Below are 27,191 nucleotides of genomic sequence, written 5' to 3'. Positions count from 1 at the left end.
CCGTCTACAAAGTGCAACACCGAAAACACTTCTACAATGTAGTGCCCCCAAAATCACCTTACACATTAATGATATACTGCTGGTTATACTACAACACTTAGTTTAGGGGAAAAAAGACTTGCATAACTAATATTAGGTAGGCCTATTTTTAATGTTCAATAACTACACTGTTAAAGGCTGTCTTTTGTCGTAATTATGACATCTTTTCTTCGAGATAAGGCTTCCAGTTTATTTTCTTGGGGAATGCAATGCGCTTCTGTACATACCAGCCTCAATCCACCAAAAAAAACCCATGTTGCTGACCAAAGTTTCATTTCACAGGATTTCTGGGTATTAAAACCTGTAAATGTATGAAATTGATAACCCCTGTGAGATAAGTGCCACTAACATTACCTATGGTCTAAGTGAAAACAATATTGCCAGACAACCAGCCAAGAGTAACAGCTTCATACCATCACCTTTACTACAGTATAATAGCCAATAAACTGGCTGTTGAATTGTAGCATTTTCAAGTTAACCTTGTCTTTATTTTGCAACATGTAGATTTACTTGAAGAGTCGAGTGTAATTACACAGAGATCCACACATTGCAAGACAAAGTGTATGTAAAACAGAAACTGGCAGCATTTGCAAATCCATGATATCAGAGTGTTAAGTCTGTGCTAACACCATTCTCAGTGTTTACAGCGTACACTTGGCCCGATCCCCAGAAACACTGCAATTAAAAGAAGATTCCTGGAGAGAAGACAAAAAGCAGGTGTAATTCTTTTAAGAGCCTGCAGATGGAGCCTTTAAGAAGCTTTTAGAAAAACTATGGTGCAGCAGTGAAGCTTAATGTAGGCTACAGGTTGAAGGACAAACTGTTGGCCCGTAAAGGAGAGAATGTGAACCATAACTGCACATGTTTAAATCATGCTAAATGTAACTAGTTATTTACTATTAATAGTTTTAGGGATCCACCAGTTACAACATGACACAATAAAAGCCATAAAACAAATCATGGCGCTTGTTTTTAAGGCTTAATAGCTTAAAGTCTTACTCCATGTTTATTGTTTTTGTGCATTAGTCAGAGTTTGGGTAAGATTGTTGGGTTATACTGCCTTGAGCTATTAATGGTTTATTATAAAGTAAAGAGGCTGTAGTATTAACTGCTGACAGGTTTCATCAGGAAAATTGGTCCCAGTGTTTGGGGAAATGTTTTGACATGTATCTGAAACTGGGGCAATTGGACAATATCTTCATATGCAGACTTACGTGAAGGTGTCTGGTGAAGAATTGGGCAAGAATTACGCAAAGATAAAATGATAAATGTAAGTACCTAGAAAACATAGATTTCAGCTCTCGCTCATCTCCCTCCCACAGTCTTGATTACGAGCACAGATACTTCATATTGCAGATGTGGCTTTATTGGAGTTCTGCAAGGTAATAATCAGGAGTCAGGACAGTCTACCTTTGCACCACAAGATTAGCCAAGCAAAACATCTGGCAATCAAACTAAATACCTTTTAATGCATGTGACAAGAAAACCTGCTCTCAATAAATGATTAAATACTAATTTTTAGGTTATAATGATGACTAGATATCTCAGCAGTCTTCTAAGCCCTGTTTCACTACTGCTAAATTTGTCATCCCTTATATTCATTGTACCTGATGCTCTGTCTTATATCCTTGACGTGCCAGTTCTTGCACCACATGCAAGATATAAATGGGGAAAGAGACAAGTGACAGTAAATCATGATTTCTTATCCTCATTGTCGCTGTCGGGCATCCTCTGTGAGCATGATACAAATTTAAAGTGAAGGTTCAGGTTAACTTGTAACGGATATCTTTCCCACAAAGTCACCAACAATATGTTTCACTCAAAGGTTCAAAATGCCTTTGATAGAGGTATAAAGAAAGATGGTGTTAGAAGGCTGTGGTGAAGGTAGAGGAAGGATGTAGTAGATGACACGTGTATGAATTAATCTATATAGAGGCAGTGTGTGTTTGTGAATGTTTAATTCTCTGTTGGTGAGGTAGCTCTGAGATGACAGAGGGATGCGTCAGGAATGACCCCCTCCACTCTGGGGACCATGTTGTAGCATGTCTGCCATGGATGCAACACCTCGCTGTCAGCTACACACACACACGCACACACACACACACACAGTAAAGGACGTTTCACAGCTCATAAGTCTGTATTTACCTTGTTGATCTAGTTATAATTAACCCACATGTAAACAAAACAGTGGCAATGAAAGAATCGACCCTAGGCTTCACCCTTAACTTTATCTGTAATTGCACTTCTCCCTAAATTTAGTGTACCACACACAACCACACATTTCCACCGCTGTCTCACTCCTCCTCCCTGCATTCCTGATGTGCAGTGGACGAACTATAATTCAGGCTTGGGACTTAATAATGTATAGCAATTTTGGGCTAAATAACTGATCTGGTTTCCTTAGGGAAGCATTGACATGCTCATGGATGTTGTCACAAACACTGAAGTGATGTGCTGAAATTAGACCATTTCATCTTCTTTCAAATATAAAGAAAAACAGTTGACAGACATGATGGCAAATAAAAATAACAGTGGGGCTTTATGTAAACTGGTATCCATGTTTGAGTAATTTCAGATATGGGTTTTCACTTAATATGCACTTGGATCTCATAATTATGGATGCAGCTGAGACTTAGTTATGTCAGCAATGCAAAGGTAAAGAAATGTTCCTTAAGGTCATCAAATCAAACGGTACTTAGTTCACTGTTTTTGGAAGTGTTTCTCTTCTGTTACCTATGGAGGGGCATTAATTGTGTAAGACTGTTAAAACTGAAGTGGAATCTCACATAATGCTATCAGTCAAAGGAGTTGTCTGAAATTCATTACAAGCACCTTGACCCTGACGTGATTTGAACACGCAACCTTCTGATCTGGAGTCAGATGCGCTACCGTTGCGCCACAAGGTCGATAGAGGTTACAGTAGATTCCATAAAATGCATGCACCCATGCAACTCTGCCCCAGATTAATACTGCCTAAAGAAAAAGAATAATATGGCTCTGTAAGAGTGATCTTTTAGGTTATACTTGTATGATCAAATTCCATCAGAGCAAGACACAAACAGAACTGAGAGTATTCGGGGAAAATATTTGAGTAGTGCTTTAACCTTTATATCTTGCAATGAGATGGTACAGTTTGGAAAAGGGGTTGTCCATCTTGTTCACATGTACATGCTCACTCATTTGGACTACATTAGATCATAAAGAATAAGAGCTGCAGGGAGTGAGTGAAGCTCCATAGAAAGGTTGCAGCTTTTATCGGTAAATTGGGTCAAATCGTAGATCCAGCCACAGGCCAATTTCTAATTTTGCACTTCAGTTCAATAATTTACTTATATATGTAGCATTAATATATGCTTATCTATCAGTGGCATAAGTGCGGGTCTGTCAAATTCAGTTTAGACTTTGATGTAAACTCAGCAGCTCCCTTTGAGAACACAAGTGCTGTCACAACTCATTCTGCTGCTGTGTCCAACTCCCTCAGTCTGACTCATGCATCCAATTTGGAATTCAGTATCTGTTTATATGTACCAGTCTCTAAATCATCCAGGCAGTCACAGATACATCAAATCCAAGTGTGGTAATATGTTAAATCCTTGCTGCAATAGACCTGCAGTACTTAACCTGAGCCTGGATCAGGGTTTCCCAGACTTACTGTCATACAGCACACCTGAGCAGGACCAGAGCTCCAGTGCAGGGATACTAGTTGGTGTCTGGGACTGGTAGGCAAAATGAGTGTGTGAGGGACTGACAGTGCCCCACAGCTCACTTTGGACCAGCGACCCTCTTGCAAGCTAATCTAGCCCTAGCCCCATGATTTTAAGGGACCAAAGGAACCCCTAGTTCTGTAATCTAGATTATAGCCACTGATAATACTGAAAGCAAAAATGTGGTTTATAGTATATTATTTCCCTTCACAATGACCATCATTTCATTGCATAAGATATGACATCAACCCAAATCAATTTGATAAGATTTTCATTACACCATACTAGTGAAGAACATGAAAACACAAGTGTTACGCAACTTATTATGACAGGAAAGCAACGACACGTAAAGTGAGTTTGGAAGGGTTCGCTCTCTGGAACAACCTGCATTGTGTTGGATGGTGTTGGAAACATTCTTGGTGCCTGCTCTAACATGTGGGCGCACTCCAGTTGTGCGCTCTCGCCGGAGAGGCTTTCTGTTGGGAAGTTTCTGTAAGTGAGTCAACACGGCACAGGGAGGACGCCACCCAGCCCTGCCGCTGGATCCAATGCTGGGCTTCTTTCTTGTCCTCCGAGGGCGCAGGACACAAAGACAACTTCACTTCCACTTCTTCGCAACAACTGGGGATTTAGTTTTGAACGTTCGCACGCCTGGGATGGTTATTGCCGTTTTGACGCGGCTTTTTCCTCGTTGGAATTAACGCGGCAGAGGAGAAATGAAAGTGACGGTGTGTTTCGGGAGGACCCGGGTGGTCGTTCCGTGTGGAGATGGGAGTATAGAAGTCCACAACCTTATCGAACAAGCGGCCATGAGATATAAGAAGGCGATTGCAAAGGTAAGCACCCCCACCCTCCCCAACACAGCCCTGCCCGGGTGTGCTTCTGTAACGTTTCGCTCCGTGTGGTGCGCTGAGCAGTACACTACACCCACCCCGGAGCCTCAACATGGCGCTTTTCACGGGCTGAGAAAGAGGGACCGAGGAGTTGAAGAGAGCCAGTGGCTGCCCTAAGAATCAGCGAGGACCCCCAGGGGCCCCTCGTGGAGGAAGAGTGGGAGAGTATGCTCACTGAAAGAGGAAACTTTTCATTTTTATTTCAAAGGAATCCACAAGTAGCCTAATCTAAACAAACGTGAGACAAATGGGCTTTCTGCTGTCTTGTGTATCTGTTTGTCTCAGTTTGTCTGTGAAAAAGTTTAGGGAAACACTGGGAGTCTACCCAGTGAGTGTATAGAGCAATGAGGATGAAATAGAAACAAAATAACCCCAGCTGTGTACCTGTCAACAAAAGACCTTTGTGCAACAAGAAAAAAAAGTACAATATATATTACAACATAGTAAACTGGCTAGGCCACTTATATAAGCCGTTTGCCATTACATGCTGACAAAATCATTTTTAAGTTCATCCAAGTTCATCATTGAATGAGGCAACGCATGCATTCATGTGTGAAACCTCTGCGCCAAATATGAATGAGGCCTGACTAGGACACTGATTGTTTTTGCCTTTGTGGGTTTCTAGTGGCTGTGCTTTAAAGCCCATTAAATGACTAAAGTTTTAAATGACTAAGTATTAAAGTTCAGTACTGTTAGGAACAACACTTTCCCCTCTTTGTGGGTGGTATTAGCATCAGAGTGACGTTAATGTTGCAGTTCCTCTTAAAGGGCTTGGAATACCTTGATGAACCCACGCTGGTTTTGCTAAGTTATTTCCATGTTTGGAAAACGTCTCTTCTTCTTCTTTTTTTAGAGAGAACTTTCAGTAACCTTTAGACAGGTTTCAGAAAAAATCAGAGGAAGAGTATAGTGATGGCAACAGACTTAGAGATGTAATGTTTCACACCTGTTCACTCAGCTCCATGACAACTTCCCGGAAAAGGTGAATATCAACTGTTGTGAATCAGTTGTAGTTTTTGCCACTGAAGGCAAACAGTGACGAAGTAGGACAACATTAACACTCATTCTGGATGAGCACTTCCTTCTTAGATACATGCTAGCAAGCACACACACATGCCCACACACATTCACTCCTCTATTTACCAGTGCTTGATGATTTTCCATTGTTCAGCAGAATAGAGGCGACTAGTTTATTGATCCATGCAGTGGTACTGTAAATGTAGAAGTGTAGACTTCCCCTCTGGAGAACACTTGGCTCTGGGTCAACACTAACTACCGTATCACAGGCCAGCAAAGACCTTTGGACTACAGGAAGATATAATCACATATAGGTCATTTGAGATTTATAATATTCTTGCAGCTGACAGCAACAGGGTAGTGCTTTAGGCCTTAATTTTAAAGTACAAATGTTGGATTTTATATAACAAAAATCACAAGCGTACTTGATGATGTTATATAAAATTACATCTCATGGCAGATACTGTATGATGCATTATGTATTTGAATGCTGAAAACCTAAGTGGTCTCTTTTGCCATAAAAAAATACATAAATCAAACCTGCTTCATCCAAGATAGCAGTCAGCTGGGCTGATCCAGCTATAGCAGGAAGAAACAAAGGAAATTGAAACAGGCATATGCCACAATTCCTAAACCACAGATCGCTAAGGACCATTCTGCAACTGAACTGAACTGAACTGAGTGTTTCAAATGAAGTGGTACACAGAAGTGTAGTTACTGCTGGTGGGATATGGTCGGCATGCTAGAATATCAACATTGTCAAAAAGAAAACACTAATTCTACGAAGATCCAAAGGCACAGCCTAAAGTGCTCTATAAGCTCGCTTTTATACATGTAGTGTGGGTCATTTGGACAGGACCACAGGGAAAAAAAGATGGCCACTTCGTTCCACTGACTTTTTAATGAGACCTGCTCCAGTTGTTTAAATCAACACCAGAGTTTGATTGAGACAAGCTGCTATGAGAAGCACTCCCATATAAAAAACACTAGGTGTGACATGTTATAATGACTTGACATTCTGTGTTGGGACCATTTGGCAGCCATCTTACCTCCAGTTTTAAACTTTGGAAATTGGAATCAATGATGAAAGAGGCTTATGTTGTCTTCATATTCCTTGTGGGTTTTTTTTTACCAATACTATTTTAAATTCCAAGTAATAAAAATAAGACAACTGTGAATGTCTACAATGAACCAAAAAAAAAAATCTGATCCAATAGAACAAATCTTACTGTCAGCCATGAAGATAATCTCAAAATTCTGCATTTTTATCACAGAAAACTTTATTTTTTCAATATTGCCTGAACTCAATATGTAAAAACTGTCTTTGGTATTCTGAATGGAATATACTACATTCAACTATAGTTTATATATAGAAAACCTAAATATATTCTGTATGAAGGCCTACATTGGCAGGCAATTCCAATTACAAACACAAGAGAGAAAGTGCGATCCATAGAGATAAATCTGTGGTGCAACCCCTCGGACAATATGTTGGCTGATTTTGTGGTTAGTGTTCCGTGTTGCTGTCCATGTGGCTAACACTGCTGTTGTGTTGATTTGCCTGGGTTTCATCTGGGCTGGATTTGTCTTGCGATAATATGAAATAGAATTCAGGAGTGAAGTATGAGAAGCCGCCTAGGCCAAAATTGAATACTTTGCATGCACATACATACATACTCCCTTGCACATACATATATACTCGCTTGCACATACATACATACTGTCATTTGTAAGTATGTATGTATCCGCAAAGTATGTATGTGCAAGCAAGTATGGATGCAATTTTGGCCAAGGCAGCTTCTCATAATGAAGTGCAAGATGAGCATTTCACCTTGTTGTTTACAGGTTGTATGTTTACTTTAATATTACACTGGATTGGCGCGGAATCAACTACTTAGAGGTCAAATGTTAGGGTAATATTAATAACCTTGTTATATCGTTAATGTTACTAAACGTTACCTTTGAGCTTATATTAAAACAATAGTTACTATGCTACTGCTTGGCTAACAGATCAGTGCTAGCAATCAGCAATAACTTTGACTTAGATCTCAGCTGGTCCATTACTTGGTAGCTAACAGTAAGGTTACCAATAGTCCACGAAGCCTTTGTAGTTTTAGTTGACACATATGTAAAACATAAATCTCCCTGTTCGCAGCAGTAGTTCGATTCCAGCCAGTAACCGTTGATGCATTTCATCACCTGCCTCTATCAAATAAAAGCAAAAATGCATGTGTGGAAATAGAAAATAATACATCTTTCATCTAGTCTTTACTGCCTGCGGAAAGTGATGCCTGGTATCCTCCCTGGTCTTAGGTGCTGCACAGCTGACAACCATAGTTGCTGCCCATAGGTGGCGATTGCAAACAATACCCAGGCGGACGGTTATCTCATTGTTTTGACGTAATATCACATCTAGTGTTTTATATCTATGAGCACTGGCTCGTGCAAAAAGCTCATCTCTTCAACAACTACTTCACACTACTCTGCTCTTCCTTCCTCCTCTATACTTAAAACTGATCTTGCCTCCACCTACCTTCTGCCTGACTCCAATGTCTTTATATACCCCTTTATTATTCATGAACCATCCTGGGTTGCAAAGATATTTGCCACGTGTTTTGCCATAGCAATTCTGTGAAGTGTGCTCTTACAGCCTTTGCTCTTAGTTGCCTCTGTGATCTATGAAATCAGACTTATTCGCCTCTCTGAATTAGCTCTGTTGATTTGGCTGAGAGCAGTGTACCTGATGTTCCCTGGGGACTCTTGATGCATTTGTCACAGTCTCAGTGAGACAAGGAAGTATGCATCAGTCACCCACTCAAGCACCATTAACTTCAGAGTCAATCTGCTCTCCAGTATGCACAGTCATGAAGGATTAAGCTTCTCATCCTGCCTTTCTGTTCCCAAGAATATTGTTTTTAGCACTTGGCCAGTCAAGTAATAGCTGAGTATTTACCACAGTTTTAGTCACGTAAGCAAGAGCAATATGAAGATGTTATTTTGTGGGCTGTCCTGTTGGCATACAAAACACCACGTAGACGTGATTGGGAGGTTCATGTCTTTACCCATCCTCTTACAGTCTGCTTTCACTCACATCTGGATCACCGTCCGACAGATAAAACAGAAGAATACTCAAACATTCAGTCACTGGATCCCTAATTTGTGGCTCTAACTCTTCCAAGAGCTGCATCCTTAGATCCTATTTGTCTCATACTTTCCCACAGCTACTCAACCTAAATGTAGGCTAAAGCCTTAAAGCACATAATTGCCATTTTTCTTCCCAAAATTCCACAAATTCAGCCTTGGAGACATGTCATAACAAAGTCAAGTTTTTGAAATACACAGATGCAGAGTAACCTTAGGGAACAACATGGTTAAGCAAAACATATTTCCCATATTTCCACATATTACCTCCTCTTTCATTCATTTCATTACAGTATATCAACAGCATATTACCTATTTCTATAGCCCATACAGACGCATATGACTTAAATCACAAAATGATAAAAGGTTGACTTAACAGTGACTGTGCCCAATGTGGAAATAATCAAACTAACTGTTAAATTAAGATAAGGTAACACTTGAATTCCTTTGATTTGGTGAAATTAGTGGTGCAGTGCTCTATGGTCTGTCCTGATTAGCACTTAAAATAGCTAAAATAACTCTTCCATGCCATGACTGGGAACACTTTTTTGAGAAATATTTAGGCTCCATCACTGTTATTGTCTCCATACCACTCCTCTGCACTGCTCCAAACTACAGGCCCTCCTCAAAAAACACCATTAATTATGTCTGTGAAGGTTCTCAGTCATCAAGGTCATAGTTATCCAATGAAGGCTAAAATGCGAGAGAACCGAAGTCTTTGAGTATCTTCAACCAAGTTCAGTTGCCCTTCATTTTAACCTTCCTTGAAAGGTTATCAAGCTGAATTCCCCTACTTAAAGTGGCTGACAGTGCATTTCAAATTAGGAGTAACCTTAACCTTAACCTTAAATAGTGTTGGGGAATAATAATAGAGAAATATGCTTTTTCTTAGGGAAAGTTGCTCCCTTTAGCAATGTCGTAGAATGCGGGATAGCCACTTTCCTGCTGCAGGTCAAAGTTGGACACGTTAGCAACTGTTTGTGACATAATGTTTGAAGCAGCAAATTGATGTTGATTTGCAGGTAAAATGAAAGACAACACCCTGCAAAGCATATGTTAGAGATATTTGTTTATGCCTAGGCATTTTCAAACAAGGGACTGGCAATTTGGGTATTTAGAACATTTCAACTTTTTATGTTGCAAACTTCATACAGCTGTTCTGGGACTCATCAGCCTCTACTAAAAGTACAACGTGATTTTTTAATCCTCATCTATTGTCAGGTGAGGATTTAACAGCCAGTGCAGCTGTACAGAAACAGTACCGCAAAAGAGAAAGTAGGAAGTGGCGCTGAAAGGGTTGTTAGTGCTCATTAGCTCACTACACTCAGCGGCTCACTGCTTACATAATGCAGAGGAGCTGTTCAGTGGGATTTTACGGTAGTGGAAGATAATTGGGGGATATTAATGTGAGTGGACCGTACAAGGCTTTGCTGTATAGACCCTATAGGATGATGGGATGCAATGTGATTGATGGTAACTGAGTAGGAGTAAGTCTATCGTTCAACAGCAGGGAACAAATGTGGACTCAATAGCCACCTTCCTCTTGTTGTATTCTCCTTTTCCCTATCCTTTGTTTTTCCTTTGTTCTTGTATCTTGATCTCTCTTTTCTTTCTTCCCTTCTTCCCTAGCTGGTTGACACAGTGTAGTCTTCCAGCTGACTGAGCAGTGTCTTCGCTTCCGTGCTAACTCCTTCCAGGGGAATTGTTGCCTGCCGAACTTTGAGTAAAACATCACACACCCGCTGTTCCAAAAGTCACGAGTTGAAGTTTGCCCAAGCATCCAGAAAAGATGTTCAGTATCCCTGGCCTGCACTGCGCTCCTTCACCATCTGCTGAGATCCAAGACAGTGCTTTACTCAATCTTTTGAGTTATCTTGCTTTCACAACTAACATGTTAAATTGGGAAAGTGTTTGCAGAAAACCAGATTGTAACAGTGCAAAGTAGCCTGTAATTTCACATGGAGGCTGGTAACAGCATGTTTATTGTAGTATATAGTTGTGAAAGTAAATGGAGAAGCAGACTAGTAGTTAAATGCTAGTCCTAAATTTGGAAGAGTAATCTTAAAGAACGACTTCATTGTAAAGAATAGGTATAGGTAGCTGGACAGTGATGCATTTTTTGTTGTGCTTGACAGTTTATATGAGGTTAAAGTGGTGGCTTTCAGTTTTAAGGGTGTTTGAAAGTGTTTCAATATTGCATGAACAGTACAGGCCTCGTGGATAGTAAAGCAGAAAAAGAAACCAGGGTGTTTTCTATGGACAAACACTGGGATGTTTTTGACTGTTAATGCCATTTACTTTACCTGGCAACAACCTCAAAACAAGCAGGACGGGATGCTGGCTGGAGTACAGGCTCAACAGAGCATCAACAGGGAACATATCAATTGTCTTATGGGGGTGGGTGATATAATCTTAGTGCCATCAGCTTTGTTCTCAATCATGTTACCATGTGAGGCCTCTGGATTCATGAGATCACATCAGAATCGAGCCCTGATTTGCTACATAGCCTGCCCTGAATATAATGCTGACACTAAGGAATAATCTCTACTGTTGGACACATTTCTACCATCCCAGAGTATATACATATCTGTCTCAGACTGCGAAGGATTTGTAACTCTACATTTCCATCTGTTCACCTGTTAAAAGATACAAATTCCCTCAAATCAAAGCTGAAAATGAGCAGTTTTACCTGATAGTCATTGCTCCTGAAGAATCCAGTGAATTGAAAGCATTCAGCTTGAGTGTTACAGACAAAGCTGGGAGAATTTCTGGCAGTAGCTGCTAAACACAGCAATGCAAGCAGGCCGCATGCCAACCTCTGAGTATGCCATAGCCAGGCCAAGCCATTGCGTGACTTGTTTCCTGGCTAAATATATTCTGTGTTGGTGCATTCAGGGTCAGTTTCTGTTGTCACTGCTGATGTGATTTTAGCAGTTGATAGTGATGATTCTTTTCTGGTTTGCTGTGTTTATCCACCGCCCTTGGAGCAAAATAACAGAAATCCCTCTTCTTGTCAAATCATTTACAGATTTAGCCGGTCTTGACACAGAGAAGCACATGCTGACTTTGTGGGTGTGTATGCGTGCACATGTTTTCTATGTAGGCATACAGTGAGAGGCATTCAGAGATAACGTAGCTCCATTCAGCTCAATTTGACCAGGCTGACATGAGCTCTTGACAGTTGCTAGCTTGTGTTTTCCTATCCCAGCCACAGCCTTGTGATGGTGGGGACTCCGTTTTGTTATCTTAACCCACTGGTTAAGATAATCCAGCTAATTATTAACCTGAACCGTTAGAAGCAAGACAATAGAAGCAATGCACTGCACTTGATCTTGCATAACTTGCAAGCCGTGCACTTGCGTTGTAAGGTTTCTCTTTAGAGCTCCTGAAATATTTGACCTCAAAGATAGTAGTGATAAAGGGAAAGTTGGACTGATGGTTGGCTCAGATTATCTGGTAGCATGAGCATTTAAACCTTCCGATTAACTGATTCACTGGTTTGAGTCATATGAAAGAATCAACATCTGCAACATCCTGAATCAATCCTATCACATATGGCAAATGACTAAGACCATGTGTACTTGTCTGGCGCTTTTCTTGTCTTCCAACCACTCAATGCGCTTTTACACTATGTCACATTCACCCATTCACACATAATCATACACTGATGGCAGAGGCTAAGAGTTCCGCTCCTCATCAGAAACAGAAATTAACATCCACACAGTATCTTGCCCAAGGACACTTCAACAAGCAGAGTGGAAGAGCCAGGGGATAGATCAATCTTGTGCAATCTTCTGATCTGGAGTCAGACATGCGACCATTGTGCAAAAAGGTCTTGACAGGAGTGTTCTTATCTTTGTTCTCTCCACAGTGGAAGGGAAGTTATAGTAAGGTAAAATGGCTTATTGATGCCCTGACAAAAGGAAAGGCTGTGGATGTTGACACTAACATAATTTGAACACGTAACCTTCTGATCTGGAGTTAGATGCACGACCATTGCGCCATAAGGTCTCAGTCAGCTGTAATGTTGTGTTTCCCATCTTTCTCACTGCATTCCTATTCACCCCTAACACTCCTGTTTGTTATCACCAATTAGTCAGCAGAAGATAATGGGTTTGCTTTGGGTAAGATTAGAATTACGCTCCTTCTGTTGACTTGACTGGTAGCCGATAGGCAACGTTTGGGAATTTCTTTCACCACAGCCAACAGAAACACAGTAAAACATGGCAGAATAAGTGTATTAATAAGTATGTGTAAGTGTAAGTAATCTTTTGTTATATAAAACCTTCCTGCAGCTTATGGTTTTAGAGACACTGCTCATTATAGTTTCTTTTACCCCATGTTTTATTTATTTATTTTTTTTACATTTTTTATCAAATGCTGCATTCAAGAAGATGATTTTGTCTATTCCATCTTATGCCAGGCAAGTTGTTGCAGGACTGTTGCCTGTTGGTAGAGAGTTGAGAAAATATAAATCTACCAGTACTGTCAAAACACCCTCTCCATATTCTGATGTGTGTGCAGTGCCAATATGTCTTCATCAAAGAAAAGATTAGAACATTGTTCAGCTGCTGCAGTTGATGAGAATGATGAATTACATAACCCATATTTGGCTTTCTAGGGTGGCACGGTGGTGCAGCGGTTAGCACTGTTGCCTCACCGCAAGAAGGTTGTGTGTTCAAACCCTGGTTGCCCCAGCCTTTCTGTGTGGAGTTTGCATGTTGTCCGCATGGACAACTCTCTCTGGGTGCTCTGGCTTCCTCCCACCATCCAAAGACATGCAGGCTAGGTGAATTGGTGTCTCTAAATTGTCCTTAGGTGTGAGTGGTTTTCTGTCTATGTGTGGCCCTGCGATGGACTGGCGACCTGTCCAGGGTGTACCCTGCCTTTTGCCCGATGCCAGCTGGGATAGGCTCCAGCCCCCCCGGCTGGAGCCTATCCCAGCTGGCATCCTGCACACAGGATAAGCGGTTGACGATGGATATTTGGATTTCTTTTAAATGGAAAAATTTGACCAAGGTGACAAGCTGTAGTAGAAGCTGAAGTATATTTCAAGCAGAAAGGGCCAACATTATGTTCGCTATTGCTGCTAAGATGGAAAAGCTTTTTTAACCTTCCCAACACATTCTTAAAGGCTGTTTTTACAGCTTCCACTGTCTACACTTTGCAGGTCTTAACATGGAGGCCCTGTTTCTCTGCTCTTAAAATACACACAGGCATTTATTTTCAATTCAGTAATGGAATAGGCTGTTGTAGCTCCACTTTTATTCAGGAGAAGCTCCCAAATCTGGCCCTCTGAAGAGGAGAAACTTTCCCCCAGCTTTTATAGATTCCTGTTATATTTATACAACCATTTCTTCGAGGCAGAGCTGCTCTGGAGGCAGAAATAATTAAACTGATTCACTTAAACTTCAGTGGGTGCAACCAAGGAAACATAGCATTGTTGACTGGCAAACAGTCAGTGGTTTGGAAAATATTAATATATAATGAATTTGAGAGAGAAATAGACTTCATGATCTTAGTGTCTTCCTCTCATAATTTGCATATATGCATATGAAATGCATATAAAGATCTAACACAACCAACCAGATTTTTTCTGCCCTCAGAGCAGCTTACCTGTTTGCAAAATCTAAAACTACAATCTACTTTTATTTCAGAGCTGTAGGACAAGGATTGATATGCTGGCTAGCTGTTTCACTGGCTGACAGAATGGACTGAAATGTAAAGCTTACCACAGAGCCAAGGAAGTCTGATCTCTTTTAAAGGGTAAATTTAAACCTGGACGCTTTTACTAATGGGGACAATACTTTTTAAAATTGGTCCAGAATTGAGCAAGCGCACTGCAGTCGGCAGCAAACAAAACAGGGCCGCAACGTAGCCCTTGCGGCAATTGCGCACTGGAGATGAAACGATTACCGGTTTAATGGTAAACCATGGTAAAATTCCTGACGGTTATTATTACCGTACACATTTTAATTACCATGATAGCCGGGTATGGTTAACTGCGCTATTATAATCTCACAGCAAACACTGTCCAGCGTCTCCCAGAAGCAGGCACACGTGCAGAATGCAACATGGGTTTGTTTGGGTCAATGACAACACGGTGGAAGACAACTCTGCAGAGATTTTTTATTATTATTATATTTAATTTTAGTATTTTAGTTTTTATGAGAGTGCTGAGGGAAACTTGATTGAAGAAAATTACCTTATAGTGAACGCAGGGTGAGTTAACTTTTAGCTTTGCTTTGTCTCTCTGACTTGCTAACAGTGTGCAAACTGAAGCTCTCAGTGTCACTGCTCTTGTAAAAACGCTACACGTTGTTCTGTTGCTGTGTGCGTCATGTGTCGGCAGAGTCTATTCGTCCACTGCACATGATAACACGTTACGCAGTTTAGTCAACCAACCAGCATATCTAAAAATGCTACAGAGTCCTCTGTATTTACGTCAGTTGTTGGGCTTACTGCAGTTACTATCACTGTCTTCTAAAACTTATTTGTTTTCATGTAATTGTCCACGGGGTCATTGTATTACCTATCAAATATAAAATCTTGAAAATGCACACTGAAATACTGATAACCGTGATAATTTTGCTCACTATAATCGTGATATAAAATTTTCATACCGTTTCATCCCTATCCACACTGTCAAAGTACGTCCACTAAAGTGCTTGTTTTTTTTGCTACTGAGAGGCTCAGATTATTATTAAGTATCAGAAAACATTATGGAAAGGATCCCTACAGAGATTTGGGACTTTAATTTTGAACAGTAAGGTTTTATTGAGTGACTTTGGTTTGGTTTTTAACCCTTTGAAACACAATAACACAGTAAAACAAAAACACCAAAGTCACATAATAACACATACAAACCGATAGAGGCAGTGGAAGACCATTATTGTTTGGTGGCCTTGAACAGATCGATATAGCAGTTGCTGGTTGAACAAAAAGGATGTTACTCTTTAAAAAAGTAAGGTCCTTTCCATAATGTTGTCACACAATAACAATCTGAGACAGTCAGTGACTAAATACCTGACCAATTTTTAAAAAATGCCGTCCCAATTTGTCACGTAGACACAAAAACATGGGAAAATAGGGTCCCGGTGGAAAAATACCTAAGTAACCCTTTACCAACCAAGCAGCTATGTGTGTAGAGCTGTATAAATTTGCTTTACTAATCCATACAATTTCTATTGTCAGTGTGCATTGTTGTATTATTATATGGTCAATGCAGTGATTTTTGATAAGACCAGTTCAAAACATATTCCAGTACAGTAGCCTTCTGAAGTGCCTTGAGTTGTTTCACTCCTTTCTCAGTAAGATGACAATTCCTGCCTCCAGCTGGATCCAGCTGTGAGCAAGTTGTAGCAAAGGCCAACTATGTGGTTTGCGGTGTTTTGACATGCAGGCCACGCCAGGCCCTCTTGGGTGTGATACACTGTTTTGCCAATAGCGTTGCATGATTGCAGTTACAGAGGGCTCACTTATTAAAGCACAAGTACGAGTGTTTGTCAAAGAATTAAGAACAAGACCTCCGAATGATTGTCACAGGGAATTTCTTATATATTACATTTCTTATGCAAGGTTATTTTGACATCATGTATGGATGAGGAGTTGCAGATGTTGCAGATCCTATTACAATGCAGGATATTTATTTGTCGCTGCTTTGTACTCCTTGCTCGCATAATCTTAAATAGGCCTGCTAATTTAATTCACATACAGTGGCTTTATGTCCAAATAGTGACACGTTGAAAAAAGGTACACAATACACGTAAAGCATAATGGATGTAAATAACCTTAAATTTAACATTATAAACAGATTTAAAAGTTGACAAATATAAAAAAAAACTTTTAACATCTGAAAGTCAGTCCAAAAGCTTATGGTTACAAAGCTGCATCAAACCTTTTAATGGCAAACATTTGGACTTTTCATAACAAGGAAAGCACAGGTGGAACTAATAACTTTAACGATGAGTCTGTTCCATTTCACATTGTATCACTAAGTCATGACAGTGAGGCAGCGCAATTTCAGGCCCATAGAACTAGTAGCCTACACCTAAATGGAATGCAACCCTTCATAGTGTTGTAGTAGTGCTGTTAACCTGTAGGCTGTAGTTATATAATTGTTTCACCTTTTGGCCACAAGGGTACAACACAACTTCTAAATGAGCTGACAGACAAATAGCAGTGACATATTATTCATAAAGTTGCTATGGCTAGCATGTTAGCAAAAATAAGTTGTCCAGAATAACTTAAATGGACCAACATTAGCTTCCCCTTGGAGCTGTGCTTCTGGCCAACTGACAAATGTAAGTCTCTCACTCTCTCATTGAATCTCCTTTCAACTCTGTTTTCTCCACTAACTGCTGTGAAAAATTAGCTTAGCAGGCTAGGAGTCAACTTTCTTCACTAGCTAGCCAGCTAACTGCTCACTTTCTTTTGTTGTAAACTAGCTGCCCGTTACTGCTAATGAGCTACAGATGCTAAAATGCTGCTTTGAGCTTACAGATATACAGTTGGGTGATAATTATTTGTATACTGTGAGTGACCTCAGTCACACTACACACAGTAATTTATTTAATTATTAACATATCAAAATGTATTAGCCTAGCTTTAGCTAACTAAATCGCCTTTGCCATGCTCAAGATTCAGGTTACTGTTAAGTACTCTGTTGCTTTTCTTTAACTTTTCTTTAAAGTCTTTAACACTGGTATTTGTCTGGTGACTCCCTTCTGGTCCTCAGGAGAAAAGTCAAAAAGGGTCTCATGTAAGTTAGGTAATTTGTCTTCTTGAATCCTCTTCTTATTGTGGTTTATAACCTGACATACAGTAACTGTGAGGCAAAATACACTTTCGTAGACTGTGAGAAACAAGTTCCCCTATCTGTCTGCTACCTTGGCTGTGTGTGGTGCTAGAGTTTAAACTTAAAACTTAAACTTTAAACTTGCTCAAGAACACTTAAGCAGGGCAGATGTTTGTAAAAATGGAGCTTGAGCAGTTACCCTCTGGCGGAATAACAGTCTTTGGACATGCTGGGTGGGAAAGTACAATTAGAATGATGAATGAATTGCTCATTGATTTAGATGGAGTTTTATTATTGTTTGGAAGAATTAGACTGACTTGATTGGGCCATGTAAGATTTGGAAAAAGATTCATACATAACATCAAAGTGGTCCTGTGGCTTTGTCTGTCATTGGCTTTTGATCCCACTAATGCACTCTGGGTCTTTCAACCCTGGAGCACAACACACACACAAAGTCTTTTCTTTTGATGGACAAAGTAAATAAACATGGTCGTGTATAGTCAGTAGCTACACTAATCTTTTATCAAACACCATTTAACCAGTGTTTCTCATTAATTAATGAGATCATGGCGGCCAGCCACAGTCTAATTTGCTCTGCCATTTTTTCAAAATGAACCGAAAATATTAATATAATAAAATATTAATATCATAATAACATTTCAGACTTCTAATGTTGTGTTTTGTGGGCGCTGCTTCGCACTGCTGTAAGCTCGCATGCTCACACACTGGCATCCGACTCGAGACAACCACTTTTCTTTTGAGGTAACTACGGTAATGTTAACGGTCTGTTTCTGTCACTCGTTTGAGAGAAGGCGATTAGGCTAGCTGTGCCTACATTTGGAGTGCACACGTATTAAAGCCTTTATGGTAAATCCACTGAAACGGATCTGTGTGAGCTGACAGGCAGGTTAGCAACTTTATCCTGTCAGTTTCTCTTTTTACAAGGCCAAGTGTTCCAGTATGAGAGTCCTACCTGAAGAGAGGCTACGAAGTCTTCATGTTACGCGAAACGAGAACCACATACAACATAATTTATCAAACTGGGTCGGACTTGATGAATTTAGCGTGAGGATAACAATATATATTAACTACTATTATACTAATAGTATACTAAAATACTAACTAGTGATCTGACCTTAACAATGACTTGGCTACATCATAACCTGATGCCTTTTTAATAAAGCCGTCAATGTGATGAGACTTAAAAATGTAAGTAAAGGAAGTAGAATATCTAATTCCGATATTCTGTTTTTCAACCCCAATTTTAACTTTAAACTGGGTTTGGCTTGAGGACTTTTCAGCATTTATTATTCATCCAGTATTCAGTATTCATTATCAGCATGAGCTTAATTTTTCATGCTGTTGATTCAGCAGTTCCCTGGATGCATTTTAACTTACTCAAAAAAGCCTCTTGCCAAAACGAGGTAACTAGGGTCTTTTGAATCACACATGTATTGATCAGCCGTAATTGTTCTCATGAACCGTTCCCTACTGGTCTTGAATGTATTATGTTGTCATATTTAATCATTTTTATTCAGTCAAGCTGTGGGCACTTTTTCATTTCCTTCCAAATAACGAAATAATCTCTCCCCCCTGTGATATATGATCTTCCTTTACCTTGTATTGCTTTGCATACACTGCAAACTGCAACTGCTAATACATCTGAAACAAACCTGTTTTTCCGAAAAACAATCGTCCATCAGTGTCTGATATAGGATATCACACTGACGTTCAGCTGGGATTGCAGTATCGAAAATGTGTGCTTTTGTGCCATTCCTCATAGAAATTAATTGAAAAATATCTCATACATTGAGATAAATGCTGTTTATATGAATCTGTTTATGTGGGATTTTCCAAACATCTGCCCACAAAGATATCCTCTCAAATATCCAGACAGAGCTGTGAAATAGAAATGGCATGCTCAGGGCTACAGGAGGAAAATAAATCCTTGATGTTAGAAGGGCTTAGACGTTGGCGGGACTCTTGGATATTACAGTCATTTGGACAGATTTGCTTCGAATCAAACAGCGCAGTATGAACAGAGTGAAAGGAAAAGTTTGCTAGTATACTAAATAAAATTCTTCTCTTTGTGAAGTTAATGAATGCAAGGGAAAAGGTTTTGGCAGGTTTTGTGCTCTGGAGCTTAAAGTATTTAAAATCAAAGTTAGAACTTGCCTTGCTGGGAATTCACTCTTCTCAGGGCACTGACTCAAGAGCTTCTGTTGTGGAAATATACTGAAGTTGTCGGGAGTTCAGTGTGGCTTAACTCTGATAAATGATCTTTTAGAATGGTATTATTACCACTGTGACTTAAGGCCTAAAATGGACTCTTTCTGGTGTGTTCCCATTCAGCAGCCCTATCATGTATGAATGAGATTGCTGTTGACTTGACTTTGGACCCCCTGCTACAGACTAAAGAGTTTTGGACGGAAATCTGCTAATTCTCTGGTTTTGTCCTGTGTGTTATAACTGCAATACGTAGTATTGACCTTGGCTGTAGCTTCATTGTGCATGGCCTTCTGAGTAACTGAATTAGCTCTTCATTATTCCTCACCAAGGACAATTATGCGATTGCAGCCCAAGGCTACCAAGTTCTTCTTGAGAATTATTCAGAGATGACTCAGTCTTTTCTTCATGTTTACTGAGATGCCTTTGATTAAATTGACATGTGCCCAGAGGAGGAATACCAAGATGAATAGTTTGTTGTTTGTCTCATGGACACCTAAGGAGAGCCACATCACACAAAGAAATGGCTCCACTAGAAAGATTCATATCTGACTGCAGTCTGCGGTTCTCTGGCAGCTTAATAATGATTGTTTGATTGATGGTGTTGTTGCCTGTTGGTTTTATACTCTACCAATGTTTGACAGAATAAAGCAGGCAACCATACAAACATCTCAGAACATCAAGTACATCTGCTTCTTCTCTCTTTGGGCAAATTCATTTAAAGAATCCAATTATCTTGACTCGTTTATATCCTAAAAAATATATTATCACTGGCATTCCCCTGTCTTTGTGCATTCAGTGTAAATAGGCTGATAAAAATAAGGTACTGGTGTTCAGTCCTAGTGCAGCAGATAGCAGGTTGGTGTTTGAAAAGATGCACCAGCTACGAGATCATCCCAAAGCAGTAAGCTGTGGGCTCATGGGCACTGGATTACTATTCACATTTTCATTTTCAACTTATGTATGACACCCTGTTTCTGCAATTGAGTCCTAAATTCATCTGGTTTTGATGGCCAACATAGAGATTTTGCGGGGTGAATGTCACTGATGAATATGTAAAATTTCTGGTTTAACTGTGCAGAGTAATTTCCTGCCCAGAAATTTTTTCTGGTCACAGAACATGTTGCAGTATGATTAGTTGTTGCTTGGACCATGAAATGGGGTCATTCAGTACAGACTAAGGAAGTGTGGCTGGAAGACATGGGAACCATTTCAATGTGAGATCAGTTTGTCCTGACCTTTCTTTTTGGTAAGAATTCATTGAAACGTATTTTTTCCATTAGTGCTGCAATCGGAGAAATCTCAAACACTTCTTTCAGCGTTTAAAAACCTTGCTACTTGTTTGAGGATGTTTCTGCGTGACAATGACTCATAGGCTTAGAATTCTATGTCTTATAACAACATTGAATAGTGAAAGTCAGCCTGCTCAACGTGTACTATCATTTCCTGTCCCATGGAACAACTGAGAGACAATTTAGGCAGGCTGAAGCCTAAGAGTTACAGTACACTGATAACAGATGGGTTTCTACTCGTCTGTTTTCTGAGGCTGCAAGGATGCTGAGTTGCCACTGACAGGCCAACCATCTCACACCCTATGATTAGTGATCAGTAATGCCTAAGGGTAGGAGCCAGCCTGCAAATAGCATCTGCTTCCTGCAAACAGATCCTCACATCTCCAAGATTGCGACCAAATGATAGCTGCAGCCTTGAATGAAGGAATGATTATGCTTGGATGAAGGAATGATTATGCACCTCCTGCATTAGATTCAAATTCCAATTTCACAGTACACCAGATGGAATATATTTTGTACCAACAGGGTAGAAGAGTGCTGCTTCAGGACAGTGTGTTTGTTTTCTGTGCATTTGGCTCTGTTTACAATAAGGAAAGTGGTTTAGGCCTACTGGGTATTGTTGTGACACTTGAAAACAGTCAACTTTATTGTAAGCATAAAGGGCCTTTTTCTTGACCAGTATTGGTTGTATTTGAAACTTTTTACTTCAATAGCATTCAAGGTTGGCCTAAGATGTAACCTAAATGAAAAACAGTGGAGCACTGTTTGTGTACATCTACTTGTGTACTAATGAATATGAATACTTTACAAAGCAGGGCTATGTAATCATCTTCCACATGGACAGTAGATGTGTCAGACACTGCAACTTCCTTACAATGAATGTTTGTTTTTGTTTCGACATGTGTTAATGTCTTCCTGGAGAGAGTGTGTGGGTTTATGTGTGCGTGTGTCTGTGTGTTTATCTGTGTGTTTCCATGTATGAGCTGTTTAGGTGAATGATCAGGTTGAGCCGGTTTCTTACTGTCAGCTTTCAACCCTCTCTGTCTGTCAACCAAACCCATTTCCCAGCAACCCTCCCCTTTACAAATGACAGAGTGGCCCAAGGCACTTAAACTTTCATCATCTTTGTTCAGTCTGTTGCCCTCAGTGTTCCTAAGAAAAACGCCAACCTGCCCCTTCAGAGCTTAGTTGATCCAGAGCCAAATTTCAGGTCTTTCCTAGGCATTCATTACGTGCCAAAGCCACGCAAAATATGCTTTCTTCTAAGCTCAAGTTTGTAGTCAAGGAGCACATATGCTTTCACCACACACTGATCTTTGTGGCAGTCAGAGTGGCTAAGAATCCCCGTAGGCTGTAGCAATACAGCATCAATTCTGTGCAATCATCAGCTTAGTTTCAGAAACCAGAGTCTTCAAATTTAAAGTAATGGGCCATCTTGGTTGAAACACCTTCACCTTGACTTGAACACACAGTCTTCTGATAGATTGTGCCACAGGGTCTTGCTTTCCGGAGAGTTCAGGAAAAAAGCTGAATAAAATATCATGAAACGCACATTATCATTTAAAACCAAAACAGGTTCTCCAAATGGTTCCTGCATTGGCCTGGAATCAATCTTGCTGTAAAGTATCTGGATCAAGTATTGTGGACATTGGATTTGCACCTCTTCTTACTACAATTTCCACCCCACCCTCTCCACCCCCACCAGGAGATGCACATGGACCCTGACGTCAGGGCGAAACAAGAACATTTTCCCTCTCCAATGGCTCTCCTCTCACCAAGCCTTCCACTCTGGTGGTCCTAAAGAGAGAGTGATGTGGCTCTCCTCCATCACTCACTGCCTTTAATGAGAGCAGCCATAGTGAAAGTAACAGGGGGAGGCAGGGTGATGGAGCAGCAAGGGGGGGTTTTAGGCAGAGAAACAATGCCACTTACATCACCTTGTATCTCAGACTAAACCTCAGCAATGTTGGCTCACTGGCTAGCGGGTGCCCTCACTGGCGCGCCTGTTGCATTTGTTTATTGTGTTGCAATGTTGTGGGTCGGACAGAAGTGTCTTTGTTCCAGGTCATAGAAAGAATATAGGCATAAATGAAACAAGCTGAATATGGAGTAAAATAGCAGTGCACTGATGTCACCATGGAGAATGGTTCTATCGAAGTAAAAAATCATGGTTCTTCTGGAAGTGTCCATGTTCTTCACACTTGTAGCTGGTTTGAATCGACCCTATTTTCAGCGTAGCAACACCCTGTGTTCATACACAGCCAAAGGGAATGAGATGCATTGAGGTTGCTTTACGTTACAGTCTTGTTTCAAGCATCATCAGGTCCTGAAATAACCTAGAATGGATGTGTGTGTGTGTGTGTGTGTGTGTGTGTGTGTGTGTGTGTGTGTGTGTGTGTGTGTATGCATGTGTGTAAAAATGTCTACTCTCCCTGCCGTAATTGTGTCCCGAATTCACTCGTCGATAAACTCTGTGCTCATTAGATTTAACCTTGCAGCATAGCCTCCAGTGCATTCTCTCAACATTTTTATTCTGTTTCAACCTCCTTCCCTTCTCTTCACCTTCTCTTGTTGTCTTCCCTCTTTTATCTCCACCTCTTTCTTTCCTTCTATCCTCCTTTTACACCCTCCCTCCTGTTAGTATTCTTCTCTATTTCCTGATTCATTCTCTTCTTTTCTTCTTCTCAACCTCTCTAGCTATCGTCCTTTCTATCTTACATACTTCCGTCTTTTTATATTCACAGCAGTCACACAGTCACAGTCAAAAAGTCCAACTATCGATAGGTGATTGCGTGCGCAAGCTTGCAAAATGCTTTCAAGATATTCACACCCACCAATTCACACTCATTTTCTGATTAAACATTTCAAATGTAATGATGAGAACTAAGGGTGTGCCAAAAAATCGATACAGCAATATATTTTTGTACTTTGTGCCATGATACTGTATTGATATTCCAGCTCATCATATCGATACATAAAAAAAAAAAAAAAAGATAATTTGCCGGTTAACTCAATGCTAACATACTGTAAAACTTTGATTAATAGCCCGGGCTTTTATTTACTAAAATCACTGAATTGACTCTGCCTATATTTGGGACAGGCCTTTAATTCCTTTTGCACAAAACTGAAATAGGCTACTATGAAACAGTTAATTTTAATTAAACAGAATATTACTGTTAAAAATTATCAGATAATATCAAATACACATCATTCACTTGATCTAGCTTCGACAGATGGTTTTTGTGCTTTTATTTTGTATGCAGCAACGTAACGAAAACAGCACGGTGCAGGATGAGAAAACTGTGGCAGAAGTTAGCAGACAGAGAGCAATGGTCTTCTTATGACAGTATTCACAACTTGGATAAATTTTTATAAAAAGCTGCTTTGATTATTTTGATCGGTGGACTCTTACAGACTAAGGACTTAACGAGGGCTTCAAAGGTAACGGGAGTCGGCAGACCTTTTTTTTTGAGTGTCATGTAGCCTACCATGCCGGTTACACCAGTAAATCTATAAGAATTAGACTTTGGGGACCTGTTGTTTCTGTTAAATGAACTGAATGATTGAATTGTGGAGAATCTAACCAATCTCACGATGTGTAGCAGGTTCATACTGACATATTGTACATAAGTTTAAACATTAATATTTGTATTAACATCTAAGCAGCTTAGAAGCAGCTAAAGCGGGCGACCCAGCGGGGTTTAAGAGGTTTTATACATCCAAAGATCTTCTATAAAAACCAGAGCAGGCGTTTAATGGAGACCTGCGTTTATTTGTCAAAATGTTTTCCCACGCCAGGCCAGAAAACGGGGTAGGCAGCTATTTGGGACTCTGCTGTTAATTTACATTTTACAGTATAACGGGGTCTCCATTAACATGCTAACGGACATTAGCAGTGCGATAATATAATCTTAAACCTTTTGCTTCACATGCTTAATATCCTGAACGACTGTGCAAATACTTAAAGTACATGTTTCCTGTGCTCTGTGTGAAATACAAAAGAGCTGCTAACTTCATTGCCTTGATCTGCTACTCTGCTGCTTCTGCACTCCACACTGACTAGCTACAGCAACCCCAAAGGGTCAATACCCAAAATTCCCAGTGGCCTACAATACAGCTACCACTAGGTAGAGAAAGGGCAGCACAACGCTGTGTCATAGTTATCAATATAATGTGATGCACTTGGTACACAGAAATTTGTATTTTCAGCAAAAATTTTGTTAATTCTGTGAATTAGCATTTTTATGTGCCTTTTATAAAGAGGTGTTTTTTTAATAAAATCTTTCATAGTTGCTCTTTAGTTCTGTAGTTTTTACTGACTGAAAAACGTGTGCTGCAGAATTGTTCTGTTTTCTAACTATTTGGATTTGCAGCGACTACTTGAGAAAACTTAACCTTTTCACGGAAAGTTTGTATTCATAATTAGACAGATATAATTATGTATCATTTTAGGATTGTCTAGTAATATATTAATTATCGCAGAATTGCTGTATCATGATATTATTGGTATCTTAAGTCATGTATCGTGTATGTCATAGTATTGTTAGGCATCCTGTGATTCCCACACCTAAGAACGCATCAGAGACATTTTGATTTGGACATAAAAACAAAGAGCATGATGGTGGATCATGTTGAGACATGAGAATAAAGTGGTGCAATATATTCTGAGGTTTTTGAAGGTTGTATGGTTAGACCCTTAGCAGACAGGAGAAAGGAATAGAGATTGGTAGTAAGGAGTCGGAGCAGCAATAGCAATAGCCGTAGCCTGGAGACGTGACATACTCAATATTTTCCACTGTTTAACTTCTTAAAGTTTATATTTTCCAGCTTGTGCTCCTGTGAAGAGATGACCCATCTTACCCATGTGAACATTCTATTTCTGTGCTTTTACCATAGTGAACATTTCACATGCAACCGCCCTTTTAAGTGCACATCTTGAACTGTTCTGCTTCTCTTTTCACAGGCACCTCATCAGTTGTGGGTGGGTACCCTGAAACTTACATGTAAAAATAATGTTACATTTTATTTTTGGGAGACTCAGTTGCCGTTGGAAGAGCGACATGGGAAAATCTGATAATTACAAGGTAGAAACACAAGGAAGACACATTCTTTGAGGTTAGAGACTTCCCTCTTTTTGACGCTTTACACAGTTTTGGAGGGAAGAGATCTTTATCCAATTGGATCTGTGACTGGAGTTAATAAAGGTTTTTCAAAACAGAGTGTTTTCCTGGATGACAGACTTGGAGACAATGATCTATGGCATGATATTACTTGGAGACAGAAGGAGAATTGGTGTTGACAGAAAAAGTGTATTGCTGTTGCTTGCATGCTGGAGACAAATAATACCTCCAGTGATCATTGTTCCTCACTCTCAATAATCTCAGACTCCATGATCTGACTTTGAAAATGCTGTATTCCAGCATTTAGTCACAATTAAACTGATTAGTCCAGCATAGTTATGCTAATGCAGAAAGTGTATTTCAGGGACACTATGCAAACAAACATCTGCACACTTGCAGTAGCAGGCTACAGTATGTGTGAGCCAGTCGTCACCGTCAGCCTTTTGGCTTTAAATGCTGCTAATGCTGCCAAGCTTCTAGACAGTGAACAGAAACACACAGAAGTGGCCATGGATAATTCTCCCTAACTCTGCTCTTAGAGTAGACACACGGGACGCACCGAGATACAGAAGCAGATTGCATTCATCTGGAATAAAATAAATCATATCTTTTGTTACATAAATGACTAGTTTGTCATGATTCTGACAAAAGATTTCATAACTCTCAAAAAACTCTTAATCATCTCAATAAATCTGAGCATACGTGATGATGTGTACTTGTCAAGTTGCACCTCCTAACATCTCAAACCAAGGCTGAAGTAAGACTGGATTGCAGTTAGTAGCTGTGTCATATTGGCCCAGTGTGTCAAGCACACGTCATCTCCACCCCAGATTTATTGAGATCCATACATCAAGGAATTATGAGGCTTGGCTCTGTGTGTTACATGGTGTATGATCCATGATGGCTTTCTATACAACCTTGTAGCTGTGTCAGTGGAGTTGCCGAGAGGCTAGACTGTATGC

General features: G+C 40.0%; 1 protein-coding gene and 1 non-coding gene across 6 annotated transcripts in view; one reads left to right on the top strand and one right to left on the bottom strand.

Moving 5' to 3' along the window:
• Positions 1–2,873: 2,873 nt before the first annotated feature.
• Positions 2,874–2,945, bottom strand: trnaw-cca. Its single transcript has one exon. It is a non-coding gene; the product is annotated as a tRNA-Trp (tRNA).
• A 1,106-nt stretch (positions 2,946–4,051) lies between these two features.
• Positions 4,052–27,191, top strand: part of LOC119906686 (partitioning defective 3 homolog) — a 349,822-nt gene continuing 326,682 nt past the window's right edge. For 4 of the 5 annotated variants that reach the window (XM_038724012.1, XM_038724004.1, XM_038723995.1 and 1 more), the window contains exon 1: positions 4,052–4,579. In XM_038724012.1, coding sequence (XP_038579940.1) covers positions 4,460–4,579 — 120 coding nt within the window. In that variant the 5' untranslated portion in view covers positions 4,052–4,459. Of the gene's footprint in view, positions 4,580–16,784; positions 17,098–27,191 lie in introns of those variants that run through there. The other variant, XM_038724021.1, reaches the window with a different exon arrangement.

The sequence above is a fragment of the Micropterus salmoides genome, unplaced genomic scaffold (genome assembly GCF_014851395.1).
Source record: "Micropterus salmoides isolate LMB-PRFRI ecotype aquatic unplaced genomic scaffold, ASM1485139v1 Ms_hic_scaffold_1, whole genome shotgun sequence".
Classification (NCBI taxonomy): Eukaryota; Metazoa; Chordata; class Actinopteri; order Centrarchiformes; family Centrarchidae; genus Micropterus; species Micropterus salmoides.
Note: the sequence above shows the minus strand (reverse complement) of the source record. Positions and strands in the feature narration are given on the sequence as shown.